Source organism: Ambystoma mexicanum, chromosome 2q, assembly GCF_040938575.1.
Source record: "Ambystoma mexicanum isolate Mex_15411 chromosome 2q, UKY_AmexF1_1, whole genome shotgun sequence".
NCBI lineage: Eukaryota > Metazoa > Chordata > Amphibia > Caudata > Ambystomatidae > Ambystoma > Ambystoma mexicanum.
This window is the reverse complement of record NC_090924.1, coordinates 1,307,100,801-1,307,119,855: the sequence shown is the minus strand read 5'-3', so window position 1 is coordinate 1,307,119,855 and position 19,055 is coordinate 1,307,100,801. Positions and strand designations below refer to the sequence as shown.

Genomic DNA, 19,055 nt, shown 5'->3' with positions numbered 1-19,055 from the left:
AGGCCAGTAATCTATGCTGCAGAGGAGGCCCTGGACATGCAAAGGTTCCAGGACCACGTCCCAAGCAAGAGTGTGCCCCTGCATCCCACAAGTCCCAGTGGGTCATGCTGAACATAAAGCCCTGAGGCGTGCCTTGAAGGTTCAGCCAGCACTGCGAGGCACTAGGCAGCTGTGCTGAGGCCGTACATCACCCGCCCCATGTCCTCTACTCTTCCAGCTCCTGTTACCAAGCATTACGCAATAACTGAAGCAAAGTTCATACAAACGTGATGCTCCCATTACAGTGCATTGCAAAGGCACCCTAGGCAACTCTTTGTCCTCTTGCTTTACGAGTTTTTTGTGATTGTAGTTAGTCTTAACCTCTGACTCGTAGTAAAACCCTGCTGAACATGCTCTCGATTGAGTGTCCCAGACAAGACTCGAGTCTCTTGCTGAGTTGCTGTATTTCCAGCGTCAGTAGTAAACAATGGTTAAAGTATGAGGTAACTGAGAATATCTATGGCGGTTTGCCGAAATGGCTTCTCCCTCTGCCTACACCAATCCACACAATGCAAACTTGGGTGCTGGCCTATGGTCTGCGTGGCGACTCCGAATAGCACTGGGTTTATGGAGTGCGACCATTACCATCGAAGCGGCTTGTTGGAACTCATTTGAGACTGAACGCGGTGGACCGAGCTTTGGAACCAGACAGGTTTTTCTAGGTCGGGGTATTGTTGGTGCCAGTATGTTCTTGCAAAGTGTATTTGAAGGTTTTTCATCAGAAAACGCCATTGCACAGGTTCTTGACTTTTTTGAACTGTCACATGATCAAGCGCTTAGCGGACATGGATTTTGGGGCACAAGATGCTACTTAGTGGGTCAACATTCTGTAAAGCCAAGCATGACTTAAGAGCTAAAACAATGCCATAAAGCTGTAATCCGGCACATAAAGTTCAAAGGGAACTAATACTGTAATTTCTTCTATGACAATGATAACTTTTTTTTTTTTTCAGAATGTGGGGAAATCAGATTGGGGATGTGGGGGCCAAGGCGTTTGCAGATGCAATGAGGAATCACCCCAGCTTAACCAACTTGAGGTAAGATGCTATGTTGGCTGCATCCATCCCAGCTTGCTATGATGTATGTTTGTGTGAGCAGGGAAATTGGGTGTATTCCCCTTCCATCTCCCCTGCACTTGTGCGTTCTCAATGTCACTTGGCCCAGTAAGATTGTCGTTTTGTCCTCCTTTGCCTCGTCGCGCTCTGAAACACTTGTGGTGCGATATAGATAAAATATCATATCATATTATCAAATCACACAAAGGTCATTATTTACCATGGGAAACCAATGTCCACTTTAAAACTCCAAGTATGCCTTTCCATTTAAATGTCATTTTATATGCTGGAAAGTAATTAAGTGTTTCTGTTTGTGTCAAATGAAATGTGTCACTTGTGACTTGTAGATATAAGTCACAACTTCACATAGATTTCTAGATCACAGTCTTGTATTGCATTATAAGTTAAAGTCACGTGCTGCTGTTTGTCTTCCTCAGTCAAAATGTGCCTGCTCCCGGTTTAAATGAAGTCTGCATATGCAGCATCACGTGTCTTTTTGGAATCCATTGGACACATTTAGCAATATTACCGGTCTAAGACCCACTTTCCTTCACCCGAGTGCCTTTCCATTTTGGTAAAGTTGAACGATGCCCATGTTTCGCGTTGACTAGGCTGGATGTTGGAAAATACGTGTTTTGGTCTGGTCTTCATGTTCCAATGGGTCTCATCTATCAGCCAGCTTTAATCTCGCAGTAGTGGCCTTGAAGGGCCTCTCTGTTCATATTATTCTGGGGCTGAATTTACAGCCCCCAGCCCTTTGTAGTTGAGATATTATTGCAATCAATGGTAAATTGAGTTGATGGTTGACTTATTCACATGGTCTTTTTAAGGTCCTATTTTGAAAGGGCTCTGCCACTCACGAGAGTTGTGCAGTCTTGTGACAGTGATCTATCCCACAACGACTGGAAGAGTGGGCTAGAATGGTTTTGATATCTGAATGGGGTTGTGTGATATGTGCAGACTTTAAAGTCATGTGGTACAGTAAGCAGGCTTGTTCTCATTGTTGGGTCTTGCAGCCCCCAATGACAATGCAGTTTGCAAAATAAGTGATGGGGTGTTGCTCTAGAGCAGGGGGTCTGCAACTTTGCCTCGCCAGATGTTGGTACTACAATTTCTTTAAACCATGGCCAGCATGATTAATTGTGTGGGATCATGGGAATTCTAGTCCACTCCATTTGGAGAGCCGCAGGTTGCAGACCTCTGCTCTAGAGCATCAGTCAGCAACCTTTGCTCTCCTGATATTTTTTTACTACAATTCCCTTTATCCCTTACCATTGCATCTGCTGGCTAGGGTTGATCGGAGTTGTAGTCCAAAACTCTGGCGAGCCAAAAGTTTCAGACCCGTGCTCTAGAGAAAAGGGCTTTCTCCATCGACATTTCCAGTTTTCTGCCCCATTTGTGGGGTACCGGTTTGAGAGGCCACCCTCAACACAGGGATTTCCTTCCCTGCCCAATCAATGTGTCACAAAACAAACTGTTTAATGTCAGTTCTTTGTTGAGCCCTATTTCAGATTCATCTCATGCACCTTGGTTCCCTCGCCCTTAGCTACCAATGAGCCAAAAACCAGGCCGGTGTACAGGAAATATATTTGTATTTATTTGGATAGAGATTGCACTAAACTACAAACGCCACCTTCTTTGTGGCTCACAATTACACTTCTTGTTACATAAATAAATCACATGTTGGTTGGGAAAAACACAAATCACAATACTTCCCTTTATCCTGATTTCAATTCAAGAAATTATCAACACTGGTCAATGAACAAATCAATTTACACATGCAGTGCTGTGCAATTTCGATTTTCCTGCGCACTTAAAAGGCTAGCAGTTTGGTTGACAGATTTGCACAAATGCATATGGCAATTATGACCCACTCTTTTGCTTTAAAATAAACACAGGGTGATTTTGCTGTTTTTTTTTTCAAACCCCCCTATTTTGGTATGGGGTTGGAGAAGTCTGAGAAATATAGGGATAATTTAGGATTTTTGGATTTTCAGCCCCTATTTCACTTAAAGGCCTGTTTTAGGGGAAGTTGGCAGTTTAGGGATTTTTTGTTTGTTTTTGCTTAGGGCCAAAGACACCCCTCTTCCTAAATGAAGTCGGGGTTAACAGGAAAAATAGGACTATGCAATTAGATTAGTCTATAGTTTTCAGCACACACTGGGAATGAGCTTTGTTAATATCGAATTTTAACAGAAATCACCCCTTGGGTTTCTGCGAAGGGGAATTAATTAAATTAAAATGTTTAGTTAAATAGGGTAAGGATCTTCACAGTTATGCCTCTCTCCCCCTGCCAACTACAAAGGGAAAGGATTTAAGGCAAGCAGATTCCCCCACCTTTTGGTTTCCAATGGCTCAATTTTTTCTACTTATATTAAACCTCTGTTTAAAGTTCAGGAAAGCAAGCTGCATTGCAGGGTCCTCTTGGATGACGGATCAGGGGTCTGGTCACTTCACTTTCAAGGATGGTCCCCAGCTCTTCACCATAGGGCCCAGTCAGCTTTTAGGCTTCCCCAGCAATAGACAGCTCCATCAGATGCAATTTCAGCAAATTTACTTTTGCTGTTTCCTTGCAACTGTCGTCTGGAAACGTTTAGCACCTCTCCCCCTCTCACAGGGCATCCATTTTATATACCAGTGATGACACCATCAAGATTTCAATATTGGGCAGTACCCTGCACAAATTCTCGCAACCAGGATTGGACAGTTACCCTTCGCTCTCCCTCAAATCCAACCTCTCTAAGGATTGGTTTAGGAGCCCGGAGCAGAAATAAGGCAACTCCCATTTGAAATGCCCTTTTTTATGTCAACTTTTAGTCACAACGTAGTTATGTGGCAAAACCTCATAATTTACTATTAACTGCCATTATATATATATATATATATATATATATATATATATATATATATATATATATATATATATTTATATATATATTATGCTTCAGCTGATCATGAGGATTTAAATAAAATGACTGCCGGGTGTGCACTATGTTGCGAAGACGTGTGCCAATTTTCCGCCATTCATACAGAAAGCATAATAGTGTGCCAATTTTCTGCCATTCATACAGAAAGCATAATAGTTAGGAACATGCAATTGACACTCAAAATGCCTAATTTTACCCTCACCAGTTTGCCAACTCTTACATTCGGGGCACGTTCAGAGCAGCCAAGAACACATTTTAGCTTGCCATTGCAATTCCCTAAGTCGCAGGTGGATGAATTTTATTTCAACAGAATCACCTGGAATGTATCTTAAAAAGGACACATAAATTAATACAGTATGGCGTGTGGTTGCTGAGTAAAATGCATCATTTATGATAGACCTTTTAAACTAATGGGACGTCTTCATGTTATGCAAATGTGAGCTTCCCTTCCTCCAGGCCATTTAACATTCCTGCCCAGGAAGCCACTTTGTTAAAATTGGTAGGCTGTGGGTTGTAAATTCTTGGGATGCATTGGCTACACAGAGATCTCCACTACAAATAATGAGCTGGGCCATGTGATGTCACAAGACCCTGCTGCCAACTGGCATCCTGTCCTGTGAACGGAAGTGGACCACCATTTCGATCTGAAAATCCTTCTGTTTTCTTGCCTTTTAGTTCAGCTTCTCTTGATTTCATATTCTCCACCATTCTAGACATGCACTGGCTAAGCCATTTTGCCATTCAAAGAAATGCCTTCAAAGACAACAGGTCTAGGGAATGTTTGTTTAAAACACCCTAAGCAGGCCACACTGTATTGCAGTTGTAAATAGCTGTGGTGCAAAAGCCAGGCTTGCAGCAGTGTAGGGTGGAGGGGAGGGGTGGTCCTTTATGAAATCTACCCAACAAGCAAAAAGGTCTGCCTCAGGCCTAAATTACATTTTCATTTGAGTCATGGAAACAAAGTGGCCTTTTCATTCCCTTGTTGCTGGTATTTTGCATGTGAAGCATAATATATATTACATCTTTTCAACCCACATGAAGTCTTTTCCCTGATATCTTTGTTAGCAGAGGGACATTTTTCTCATGTCTTGCTTTAACCTGCAAACGCACATACAAAGCCATTTTAGAGTCAGCGTTTGGAAGTCCTGCTTTTCATGTGAAAGGGGCCTTTGCATTTCTTCTGCCACCCTTTTGTACTGACAGATAGGCCTTTTTCCCATAGCACTTCCTTGTGCTACTTGCAGAAACCCCCACAGTCTTCCTTAATAGGCCCATTTTCAGTGTGACAGCCCATTTACGAAGGCTGGCAGATTATTTATCATGTGGGCCCTTCAGTCCTGTTTGTTGGGGCCTTTGATTAAACCCCACAGTGGATTCTCAGTTGAATTTTTGGAATAAGATGGCTATTTCTACAATAAGTCTAAAAACGTATTCCGTCGATTTTCTGTTTGATAAATCCACTGAACTTTTTAGAAATGTGTTACATTTTTTTGCCATTTACAGACTCCTGAAAGCTTCTGTACACCAGAGAGGAAGGTTCATGGGGCTTCCTACCCACAGCTATTCACAGAAAATAAGTTTAGTTTTCAAGGCAAGTTGCTGGGGTAGCAGTTGGCTTCAAATAGAAAGCAACATGAACTCCGCTTACACAGTTCTTATTGCAGAAATGTATCTGTAATTGCATTCCAAGACTACAAGCCAGCCAAGGACTAACACAATTATTGCTACTCGCGTCACTGGTAATCATTTCAGTAACATCAGTAAGCCGAATTGCTACATCACACACACTCTGCATGGCTTGAAAAGCAATAGGCCTGCTATGAACTCACATTATTGTGATTGTATTTCTCTCAATGGCACTGATTTGACCTACCTCAAAAGGAATGCACAGTGCTTTTTTCTTTTTTTAAAATCCCCTGGCATCTGATACTCCTCTTCAATATTCTACCACACTCCTTTGCTGCCCCACGCCCTCCCCTGTTTTGCCCGTAGTAACCTGAAGCAGCATAATTGGCATGTTGAAACACCAATTTAAAGGAGTGGCAGGGGCTCTATAGCAGTCCCCCCAATCGCCATTAGACACACTCAGGGCCCATCAAAGACTCCCCGCCGCAAGAACGGAAGACTCAGCCATAGGGCAAAGTTTAATGTCTTTATTATCTAACAAAATGACAGGGATCACACTAGAAAAACATGAATTCTTCAGAGTTCTCGTCTTCTGAGCATGTGTCATCCAGTTTTATCCACGCTTGATATCACAAAACCAAGTTCTCTCCCTGAAACCTATTGGGCGTTCAGACTGGTCAGTTTAGGTGGCCCATATACACATTGGGCCTCATTACGACCCTGGCGGAACGGGTTAAACGGCGCCGTAAAAGGTGACGGTGCCATTCAACCCGTTCCGCCACATTACGATGTCCCCTCGCGGGACACGGTAAGAACGCCTGGGAAAACCAGGCATGCTTACCGTGTCCCGCGAGGGGAAGAGGGAGCAAACAACGGGCCATCTCGTAATGGCCCGTTGTTTGCTCCCTCTCCCATCCCCATTCTGCCCTATGGGGCAGAATGGGGATGAGGAGCACGGCATTACCACCACCCGCGAATGGGCACTTACCGGCCCATTCAACTCGTAATGAGCCAGTAAGTGCCCATTCACGGGTGACGGTGATGGATGTGAGTTCGGCGGTAGTCGTGCCTGTAATGCAAGCACGGCTACCGTTCGAACTCGTAATGAGGCCCATTCTATAAGGGTTAGTTTTACTATTAGTAGAATTTGGTCTACCCAGAAAAGCATGCATTCCGGAGTGCAGACAGACTGCTGTTTGCTGTTCTGACTGTCTGGCCATTGGCGTTACCATAAAATATCATACTGCAAACTTGAGGTACAAAGCGTGGAACTCCATATCACTGCGGTTTGCCACTCTGGAGACTATTAGTATTGTACATTGCTTCCATACCTGCTAATATGCTCTTGTCATTTTTAATACAGATAACAAAACACAGCGTTTGAACTAAGCCCCGCCCCCACTGCCTCCCCACACTACATACTTCCGGGCGACGCGCATTACGGAGTGTAGACAGAGTGCTGTTTGCTGGCTTGGTGGCAGGGAGCTGGAAGCCTTTCGAGTATCAAGTATTAGATTGTGAACCTTAGCGTGGATTTTAAAGCTTTGGCCAGAAAATGGCAAATGTACAGGAATAGTAAGTTTACAAACATTAACTTAGCCTTTTTATTGCGACTGCAGGCCTTTTCAGTGCCTTTGATCCGATTGCAACTATCCCACAAGATCGGCTGAACAGTGACAACCCTCGCTTATTTCAATCATTGTCAGTGTACCGTGGGTGTTGACTGGGGGCAGTTAGTTGCCTTTGAGCCGCTCACGTCCTATATTTGATTGATTCAGCTTCAGTGACTGTGGGCCGTTTAGAGCCTTTGAGCTGATTGCCTATATTTCAAAAAGGCCTGTTAAGTGTATTGTCTATTTTTTTTTTCTTTCCGGGGGCCGAGACGGCAGGCCCAGAGCCTTTGAGCTGCCTTAGCTGTCTATCTCACTGTAATTACGCTATTTCAAATCCCTGTTAGTGGAAATCGGGGGAGAGTAATAAATGTACTACTACTCGAAATTCTGAAATGTCACGCATGCATTACTTAAGGAGTGGGTGGGGCTTTGGAGGATGACCTAAGACCACTGGAACTTGACAACCTGGGGGTGGCAGGGAATTCCATCGTAAAAGATCCCTTTCTCTCGGGTACTACATCAGAATCACCAAAAATGTGACCTTCAACCAACCAGGCAAAGCCCTCATCACTTGAAGAAGACAAAGAGAATGCCCAAGACACTGGCCCAGTAACTCCAATAAATATCCTGTGCCTAAGACTTGTAAGAGGATTCAATTCAACACTACAGCTAAGTCAACGCCTAGTCTATAATACTGAATGAAAACCCTTATTGATATATCTTTATGTCCAGTTCATGCGTTCTGGATGACTACCCCTATATAACACCCCTCTGTTGGAATCCCCCTGACCCCACTGAGCCAAGAAGTAGTTCTGTTTTGCAAGTTAAAAGGTTAATTTGAGAAGTAAAGCAATATATATCTATCACACTTTATAATAAATTAATAATTGAATAGCACACTTAATCTAATATGATAAAGATTAATAACGGAGAATCTGGCACTAGCACACTTCTTGATAATCACTAAGGAGTTGACATGAAATGGATAAGATAGCAACAATACTTTTATGGTTTCAAATGGATGCAATGTGGAATGAAATGCAGTACAGAAAATAACTTGATAGGATTTCAGCAAAAGACAATGTAATCACTTTCTTGGACAATTCACCCCCCCTTTTATGCAATGCAAGGAAATGGAAGGAAGGCACACAGTTCTCAGAAATGCAATTAAATGTGATTCAGTTCACCCAGCAACTTAGACTACAGAAGTTGAAACACAGGCAAAATGCTTTGATATGTGCTGGCAATGGAGTGAAAATATGTTAAAATGCTTTTAATTCCCTCTAGGAGGTTCAGGGTGAGTGAAATCAAGTTAATATTAGTCCAGGCTCACTCTTGCAATGATTCAGGGATGATTAGCGGGTTAAACGAATTTCTGGCAAATGGAAGGCAAGCAGCAGCAGATTTTTACACGTGAAGAAATTTGCAAATCGCGGCAAAATTTGCGAATGCGCCGGGCGCGATTACAGAGGAACTACAAGGAGTATCACTATCGTTTTGGGGTCCTAGGAAAGCCTAGGATCTCAGCTTCCAGATGAAAGTTACTGCAAGTCTCTAGCACAAACGGTCACGGAGATATGAGCGATTAAATAAAGGTCGTTTTTCAGATTTGAAATTTTAAAGTTCAAAAAGACAAGTGCAGCTTGCAACTAGAAAATGACAAGTGACAGCTTTACAAATGACAGGTGACAGTTAGGAGACAGTTCTACTTAGATTAAAATAGATTGAATTATATTATTTTAACTAAGAGATTGGTTCTGCACAGTTTTGCTATGTACTCACAATATATTTAGAAATATGCCTTGCCACGGATCTGGTCAGGTTTAGGACTGGACTCTGGTCTCTGCACTTCACAGTGATCTGGGTCAGCTCTCTCTGGTTCTGCTAACAGGTCAGCTCTACTCTGCTGGTCTGGTCTGGGTCTCTGAAGGTTGATGGAGGTAAAGTATGGATTTTCCCGGCAGAGCTTCCAGCTGCAAATGGATTTGAAGGTCCCTATCTGTCCTGTCTGTCTGCTTTTATGTGTTTAGAATGTGGGTGTGTTCTAGCATCACTGACCCTACCTCTCTCCCAGCTTCTAATTGGTCAAACTTCCATTTCTCACTTGATTGGGGGAGCTAAGTTGTGTCAGAGTGATGTCATTTTACAGCCTGCAGAAAGTCCACTCCTCCTGTCAACTTGCACACAAATCTAGATTTGAACCAAATACATATTTGCAGAGGTACATATTGTTTTAAAATCATATGCACCCATCATGCATTACAGGAGGTATACCCTGTTCAAACTCTGCTCTTCCTGGGGGCTTGCATTCAGAAATGGCAATATTTTGCACTTTTTAACTGGTTTGCAATTTCGGACATTAACCCAAATTTACACACATGTGCGCAAGGAGTATGGACATTAGTTGATGAAGTGTCAGATTTTTCACATGCACACATTTTGAGTAATATCCTCTTTTCCGCTAAAACCCCCCGAAACATGCCACCGGTTCTAAAAACCTCTTAAAATGTGGGCAGAAAAATCACAAGAATTATGGTGTCATTTAAATAATTTTCACAAGTCCGTACTATGAGTTATTCATCTTTTTCTAAAACCATATTCTGGCTATAGAGGTGTGTCTTTTCAGGTCACATGGTACAGAAACCAGTCTTTCCAGTTTCTGCCAAGCTCAGAGACCCTGCCCCTCCCAGCTTCTGCCAAGAGGAAGCTGTTTTACGACATCTGCAATAAAACATTTGCCTGAGTCAGGACAGGGCTTTGTTCAGAGCTTTGGGGGCTGTGGGGGCCCTGTGGGGGCTCCCCTTAATTCAATTATCAGAGAGATGGCATATCCTTAGTGTGGCCAGCAAAAAGGCAGATAGGCCTGGGAACACAGCTGTGACTCAAGTTTCACTCCTGATGGGGGTAGTTGCCAGGCAGAATTCAGTTCCTTAAGCCAGGTTTCAGATAAAATGTCACTTTTTGTTACCCAGTTTAAGTCAAGACATTTTTTTACATATGCAGCTAGAATGCTGATTCTAAGTTTAAAACTATGACATTTAAACAATTGCAACCTATGTGACACTCAAAGTAGGTCACTCATTTCTTTTAAACATTTAAATTTTTTAGTGTCTTTCAGTCCAAATTTACTTAAACTGCTGAAATCCACAGCTCAGCCAGTCTTGTTATAAACCTTCAAGTCACTTCAGAATATAACTTTACATTGGATCCACCTTTCAGTAAGTCTTTCTTTGGCATGTTTTGGGTTCATTTATTCAGTTTTACACAAAAAAGTAAAATCTGGTGTTGTTTTAAAACGCCGGCTTTTGGATAGTGGTGAGTACTGGTACTGCACCCTTTTTTGGGATTTAAGAAAATGAATTCCCAACAGTTATGGGTTTGCTTTTGGCAATCAGCATTGCCATTCCCAATGGTTTCAGACTACTGTGTGGGTAGTCCAATGGTGGTTTTAGGCAGTGTCCTTCTGTGCCCATAACATCGGCAAAAATGAGTGGCAGCCTATTCTTCATGCATTTCCCTGTGCATTTTCTGGGAAGCTCTGGCCATCATGATGTTTTCCATGTCAGTACTGCACAGTTTTGAGGTAGGGCTCGGATGCATGGGTAAATACATCCCACAAGCCCCCCTTCTTGCGGTGGCCATCTGATCCTTCACTGGTGGGACCCACAAGATCTGGGATGTAGTTCTCATCTTCTTCCGGTAGATGGCCAGTTCAGCATCTCTTCCTTCATCCGGTCGGATCGATCGGTTCTCCTCGCCGGTCCAGATGGGAATATTGGGCAGTACCCCGGGCCCCCTTGCGTCATCCTCCCGGTCTCCGGATCGTCCTCCTTGTCCCGTCTCCAGGTTTTCTTTCACCTAGGACGACAAAGGAAGAGCGGCAATACCTATTCATAGACATTTTTCCACCACTGTTGAGATAGTGGGGCAGCATATGCATTTCATCATAACGAAACATTACATTCTTATAACTAACTAACTAAGAGACAGTTTCATGCAAATCACAATATTTTAGAGACTAGATGTGGTATGTTTTATGGTTGGAACTGAATTAATCTGAGACAGTACCCGCTAGGATTCCAGAGGATTCCTCCAGTTGTTGCAGAGTGTGCCTGGGATGGCAACATTTCAACTGGTTTATGTGGACCCACTTGTCTTCCCCCGCTGCCAAAGGACCTTTGGGGATGTGGATTTTGTAGGCCACAGGGGAGATTTTGTCTATAATCTCAAAGGGTCCCTTCCACGTAGGCAAAAATTTGCGCTGCGTGGCCTGGTTCCTTTGGAAGTTGTATAGATAGACCCGGTCTCCCACCTGATATTCCTTCCTGGAAGTCTTCAGGTCATAGTGGGTCTTCATGCTATCAGCCGATCTTTCTAGATTCCGCTGAGCGTAAGCAAAAGCATGTTGGAGGTGTTTCCTTAAATTCTCCACATACTCATGAGTAGTGGAGGCATTTATCAGTGTCTGCTCTTGGGTCCTGTAGAGCAAATGCTGAGGAAGCACCATCTTGCGCCCAGTCATCAACTCAAATGGTGACATTTTGGTTGCAGATGAAGGGGTAGATCTGATGGCCATTAGGACCAGAGGTAATCGGATATCCCAACTTGGCCCAGAATCTGCCACAAACGTCTTTAATATGCTCACAATTGTCCGGTTATATCTCTCTACTGCTCCAGAAGAAGCTGGCCGGTAAGCAATATGCAACTTCCTTTTGACCCCCAGTATCTCCCAAATCTTTGTCATTACTTCACTGGTGAAGTGGCTACCCCTGTCTGACTCAGTCCTTTGAGGTAGAGCAAAACGGGAAAAGATGTGGTTAATCATCAGGGCAGCTGCAGTTTCTGCCTTGCAATTTGGGGCTGGGAGACATTCCACCCACTTGGTAAACAAGCATGTCACAGTCAAGATGTACTTATTCCCCCTAGCAGAGCGAATCACAGGGCCTACAAAGTCGATTTGTAAATCTGACCATGGCAGTGTCATCCCCCTCTTTTGGAGAGGCGCATGGTGCGTGAGGGATGATGGCTGAAATTGTGCACACACAAGACACCCCTTCAAGTATTGGTCGAGGTCCTGCCCCATGTGTGGCCAGTATGCAACCTCTCTTGATTTCCAATGTTGTGTGAAACCCCCTATGACCGGCGGTGGCCGCATCATGGGCGTGAATTAACATCAGGCTTCCGAATGAGGTAGGAACCACCCACTGGTCATGGCCAGCTTTGGATTTCCTTACCAACAAACCGTCTTGGATTCGGAACATTTTTGGACATTTCATCAACACTCTTAGGTCCTCTTTCCCAATGTAATCGGTATCCGTCAGGGGAAAGTTCCCAGGGTCCTCAAGGTGCTGGTAAAATTTACCAATTACTGGATCCCCCTTCTGAGCTGTAATCAAATCAGCATCAGGGGTCTCCTTACTCCATTGTGCAATTGAAAGGTCGTTGTGAGCATTTGTCTAGGACCTAGTGATAGCAGTGACCTGGATTCCCCCAACAGGGACTCAATCTCAATTAGATCCCCTTGGATGGCCCCGGTTTTGGCCAGCTGATCAGCTAAGTCATTTCCAGTTTTGTCTGGTCCCTCTACTTTGGAATGACCCTTGATCTTCTTCCAATAGATGGTCATCTCATTCGAGGTGACCAGATCATCAATGTTTTGGATCAACTTCCCATGTTTCAAGGGTATGTTGTTAGCACATAACATGCCTCTGGTTTTCCAATTAACCAGGTGCTCCACGAACCCGTTCCGTACATAATCCGAATCTGTGATTATGACCAGTTCGTGGAGTTGATGCAGGACAGCAGTGAGGATGGCCTGATGCACAGCTATCAATTCTGCCACCTGACTACTTCGGGGACCAATTTTGTATCCAGCAGAGGGTTCTGGGGACTCATTCACCCATGCATTCCCTACGCCAGCCACCAGTTCTTTTTCCCCGTTGTCAACATGGTAAGAGCATCCATCCACCTAGACAGTGGGCATTCCCTCACACTTGTCCTCTTCAAAGACTTTGTGTGGGGAATTAAGGTATGCCTCCATGTTGTCCTTGATTTTTAGACTTTCGTCCTCGAGACAGTTTTCTCTGGCACAATCATGCAAGTCAGCCAGACCTTGCGCGAGGGGACTCTTCTTGTTTTGGCCATATCTGACCTCCACAGGGAAGCCTTGCATTGACAGAATCCAGAAAGTAATTCGGGAATTACTCACATTTCCGGCCCGGATTCTGTCACTTTGGAGATATTGCAGAGGCTGGTGTGGAGTCTCCACTATGATGTGTTCCCCCTGGATAAACGGGCGGTAATTCTTCAATGCCCACACCGTTGCCAGGAGTGCCTTCTCACAATCGTTGAATTTTTCCTCCACAGAGGATAAAGTTTTGCTCGCATAGGAGATTACTTTATTGACCTTGTCATGCTTTTGGTATAATACTGCCGTCAAGAACGTATTAGAGAACCCCGTCTCCAGGAAGAACTCCTTGTTTCTGACAGGGTAAGCTAGGCAGGGCGCTTGTGAGAGGCTTCTCTTGAGTTGTCTTACTGCCTCGGCTTGTTCTGGACCCCATTCCCACTTGACCCCCCCTTCAGGAGATGAATCAGGGGTCTGGTGATCTCTGCGTAGCCCTCAATGAACTTTCTGCTGTAATTAGTCAGTCCAAGGAGGCTCCTTAGTTCCCGCAGAGTTGTGGGGTCTTTCAGTTTCTGAAGTGCTTCCACTTTCTTTTCCTGGGGACAGAGACCCTGAGGAGTAATCTCATGCCCCAAGAAATTAACACGGGTTCTACACCACTGTGCTTTCTGAAAGGAAAGTTTTGCTCCGGCGGCCCTCAACTGCGTCAGAACATAACGGATCTCCGCTATGTGTTCCTCCACAGATGAACTTTTGATGAGGACATCATCTACATAAGCCAGGTTACCCCTCGCACCCAGGTCGGACATGGCCTTATGTAGGAAAATGTTGAATTCATTGCCGGAGTTAAGGTATCCGAAGGGAGTCCGGGTCCATGTGTACTGCTGGCCCCCAAAGGTAAAAGCCAGTTTGTATTGGTCCTCCCTGCTGACAGGCACGGTCCAGTATCCATTGGTCAGGTCTATTGCAGTGAATACCTGTGACCCCTGGATCTGGGCCAGCCCTTGGTCAATGTAAGGCAGAGGCCATCGGGAAGTATGGACCCGTTTGTTGAGCTCCCTGAGGTCGGCGCAGAGTCTCCACTGGCCGTTTGGCTTCAATATTCCCAGCACCGGATTATTGAAGGTGCTGTGGACTGGACGGATTATTCCCCGGGACTCAAGGTTCTTAATTATTTCAGTAAGGGACTCCATGGATGCGAGAGGCAAGCGATATTGCTTCACAAACACTGGAGTCATGCCAGGGTCCGTGGGGATTGTTGTGGTGTGGATGTCGGTGCGACCACAGTCATATGAGTCTACCGCAAAGAGATCTTGGAAATCCAAGAAAACTTGTTTCAACTTTTGCTTTTGTTCCAGAGTCACACAGGCATCAGCTAGGTTGACTCTCTTCCACCATCTGCCTGAAGCCTGGAAAGACTTCTGGTTTGGCTATCTCCGCGGCCTCCTCCAGCTGGGTGGAGAAGTCCCTGGTCAGAGTGCTGATTTGGACTGGAGGCTTCAGGTGGGAAAGGCAGCCCTCATGGACCTGGAAAATCACCTCATCCCTCCTGAAGTCACAAGTCACATCTTCCTTACCATATGGGCGAGAAGTGTACACCAGGAAGTTCCCCCCATGCCGGGTAAAAATCCTGTCTGGTGTTGTATTGTCATCACTGTCACTGTCAAAGCAGTCCTTGGGGATTGGCCCTAACAGTTCATTACCTAAGTCTATGGAAAAATGTCGGTCATCAACCGCCATTCCAATAATGGTGCCTGCGGCTAGAGTAATACTCTTTAAGTCGCTGTTATCCACCTCTATTGGAATGGTGTCATGTTCTATGTTGACTAATGGAGTTGGGTTTACCCCTAACCTTTGCTGTTGGAGAAAAGCGTTCAGATGTATGTAAGCATCAGGGTTTTGCAAATATTGTCCCCTTTTAACTTTCACTTCCAGGGAGAATTGTCGGGTCCTTTCTGGGATGGTGACTTCCTCTTTAACCTGAATTTCAACCGCATAAGGTAGCAATTGAGCTGACCTAAATGCTTTTTCTGGATCATCAAAGCCCATGGGATTATCCGCTAATCGGGACCAAGCTTTGAAGTTTATTAGGTCCAAACTAATGGCAAAGCGATTGAGAATGTCACTGCCTAAGTAAAAGGCGGCCGTGACGTCTCGCACGACCCAACAATTATGGACTATGCTCTTGTTGCCAATGGAGATTTTGAGCATACACCTGCTTGGCAGGAGATGTTTGGAATTGGGTGCTTCCAGGTCCATTTCCCATTTGTCTATCAGTTTGAATGTGGGAATGGCTGGATCTTTTGGGAGTTGGCGGAACATGGCTTTGCTGATGAAGCTCTTACCGTTATTCACACACACTCGAGCGAGAACAGAGTCCTTCCCATCATTTAACTGAACAGGGATGAACAACTGCTCTCCAATTTGCTGAATATCAGTCAGGCTCTGAGCTGATTTAACATCTTTCTGGACTATAGGAGTAGGAGTTTCTGATTGTGGATTAGTAAGGAATCTCAGAGTGTTTCCTTCCAGCGTGGAGTACCACTTTAGACTGGCAGGAAGGTTGATTTTCAGAAATAGAGAGGACCCTCCATCACCAGTCTGTTGTCCTACTGCTATTACTGTCACGTCTGGAATTTGGCTATTCTGGAAGTGAAATTCTACTTGGTCAGATTTTTGTTCAACCATGTGGCAGGTGCCGTTTAAACTAACATGGTTGACACTCTGTTTTAATTGTATTGGTCGGCTAGTCTGGGTCCAGAGGACCTTGTTTACGCAATCTATTAGGGGTGACAACCTTCTCAGGAGGTCATTCCCTAGTAAACAAGGGGTGCCCTCTGGGGTCACAACTATGACCAGGTGTTTCAACTTATGTCGCCCAATTTTTATGTCCAAATCTGCCGTCCCCTCGACGGGAATTTCCTTCCCGTCAAAGTTCTGCAGTTGTCCAGGAAGAGAGGTGAGAGGAATACGATAATTCTCTCCCCTTCCTGCGTTCAGTTCGTCAAAGGCCCTTCTGGACAGAAGGGTAGCTTGAGATCCAGTGTCCACCAGTGCCAAAATTGTACCCTGCCCCTGTACTTGTACCGGGGCATAATATCTTCCCTCCTTCTCCTCAAGGGGGCACAGATAATGTACATTTTTGGACAACTGGTGGGCTAATTTTCTGGTTTTGGACATCGCTAGCGAAGAGATTTGGGCAGAATTCTGTGGAGAGCCTTGGGAATCTGAAAGAAAAATTTGGCAACTGGAGATCAGAGCCATTGTGGGTTCCCCTGGCTCCGGTTCCGGGCCGCCCCCCCCTTTTTGGAGGCAGTCACCAGGATGGGTCTGAACCAGGGGATTTTCTTGCTGTTGGTTCTGGGATGAGATGGTGGGCGGCGGTAGCTCAGTCTCCACATCTCCCCAGTCTGGATTTGCATCCCTAGGGACCCATTTTTCTTTGGGAGGAGTTCCCCCCTCTCTGAAGGAGAAGATCCTTTTCCCAGGATCCTCTGAGGATCCCTCTCCCTCAAATTGGAATATCTGTACCTCCTCCTCAAACTGAGTCTGTTTGGGTCTTTTGTTTCTCCTACCCCCCCTCTGCTCCTTAGGAGGCAGACTTTCAGGGGCAAGAGATTTTGTTTCCGGTTCCTGGGTTTCCAGGGACTGTTTACAAGTGAGGAAGGAAGCTTCCTCCAAGGCTTTACACCCCCCTTCCCTTTGTGCCTCCTCCCTGGGAACCGGTGAGTTATCGGGGTGCTGCCCCCGTCATTGTTCTGGGGCACCAGGTCCAGAGTTGGGTGCGTTCTGCGCCGGCATGCCGATCTGAGGGTTCTGCTGAGCCCTCAGTATGTGACCCAGATCCCGCGCCATATTTTGAACCTGGCGCTCTAACTGGGAAACCCGCTCAGGCTGATACGGGGCCCTGTTTTCTCCCATGGGCTGATCCCGGGAAGGTTAGCTGTCCCTCCTCTGGTAATACCCCGGGTTGGGAAGATTTGGGTACCCTTCCCTCCTTGGCCTCCTCTCTCCCGGATTCAGTGGTCTGGGCTCAGGGAATTGGGGAAAGAAGGATGGATGGTTTTGGGGCTGAAAGTCGGGTGGATATCTGGGGAAAAAGTTCTGCCCATGGTTTGGTAAATTTCTGCCCTCCTGTGGAAAGTTTGGAGGGAAGTTCCCTGGGTTCGGTGCTCGGTTGGATCCCCCCCCTTGGGCTGGGGGAGTCCACACATAACCCAGGATGGGTCGATTTCCCTTGTAGCGGGGACTTACATAATCAGGAGAGCGAGGGACCCCATTTGTGGGGCTGCCTCCTTGGCTCCCTGTCTGTGACTGACCCGAGGACCTCCTGGGCCTAGCATTATTAGGTGCAGGTAGGTTTTTAGGCCCCCCCATCTCCAAATCCAAAACGGGGGTGACCTTTACCTCTGCCACCTTGGCAGCAGCAGGGATGCTGTTGGCTTTGGGGTTTTTCTGGGCATTATTTTTATTTTCCACCGGTTTCTGCACCTCATAGATCCGGGTAGCCTGTTCAATGACCCAGTCTAAAGATCTTTTCTCGTGAAAATCCCTCACGAGCTAGGTCATTATGTATTTGGGCAAGGCATGAAAAAATGTATTAGTGAATTCTCTACTGTCTGTGCGCACCCTTCTGGTGGTCTGCGCAAAAGCACGTTTCAGTTCTTGCACAAATTCTTGTGGGGCCTGATCCTCCCCACATTGCAAATTGTAGGCTGCCTTGCGAGCCTCTTGAGGATTTCTGTGAACAGAAAAATGTTTCAAGATGGCCGCCTTATAGGTGGACTATCTTAAATGATTTTGGTCCTCCAGCCCCGCAAAGAAACTGGAGTATTCCGGGGAGAAGGTCCACTTTACATATTGAATACAGCTTTCGCTGTCCTTCAAATGGAAAGTCTCCATCATTTGCTCAAACAACTCTAAGTGCTCCCAAACAGAATACTTAGCGTTCTTATGGTAAGGCGTGATGACGCTCCTGATCGCCTTAATCTGCTTTAAGGGGTCCTTAAGCAAGGCCCTTTTTGCCTTATTGGCCTTTTTGGTTCGGGTAACCCTTGTCCATTCATCCTCTGACTCAGAGGCACTGCTCCCCGAGGTTCCCGTCTGTTCTTCCAGGTTTTCCCGGATTCTGCGAGCCTGGAAATGGCTGGCAGAATGTGGGGACCTGGTCTCCTGTGTCCTGTACCGCTCAGAGGAGTCTTCAGATCCCTCCTTGCTGCCAGGATTTGCTGGGTACCCCCCCCCACTGACCTAACTGGGCAGAGGTTTTCAGGCTGCCCTTAACGGACCTACTCTCCTGGGGTTCCCCACTTAACTGTACTGTACTTGGGTGCCCATACCCGGATGCCCACCCCTCCATTCCTGAGTGGTACTGGCCTATGAGCCCCATACTTTTAGCTGGATAGTAATCTGCCATCCCTGTGGCCCTGTGCTCATATGCGCCAGGGGACATGGGGGTGGTAGAGTCCAGGGACTGGGAGAGATGAAGGCCCCTGGTGTTAGGGCTCCTGAGGTTATGGTCAGGTGTCTCTCTTTCCCAGCGGACCTCATCTCTATCCGCCCCTGCTCCCTGTTGCAATGCAAGAGCCTGCATTTGTGCTTTCAATTCCTCAGTCAAGGCCTTACTAGACTCTATCAGTCTCTCCTGCATCGCTACCTGTTGTTGGAG

The 19,055-nt window shown here is 45.7% G+C and overlaps 1 protein-coding gene across 5 annotated transcripts in view; it reads left to right on the top strand.

Annotated features, from left to right (window-relative positions):
* Positions 1–19,055, top strand: part of NOD1 (nucleotide binding oligomerization domain containing 1) — a 567,072-nt gene that overhangs the window by 466,007 nt on the left and 82,010 nt on the right. For all 5 annotated transcript variants that reach the window (XM_069648761.1, XM_069648760.1, XM_069648762.1 and 2 more), the window contains one exon: positions 993–1,076. In XM_069648761.1, the coding sequence (XP_069504862.1) occupies positions 993–1,076 (84 nt within the window). The remainder of the gene's footprint in view (positions 1–992; positions 1,077–19,055) is intronic.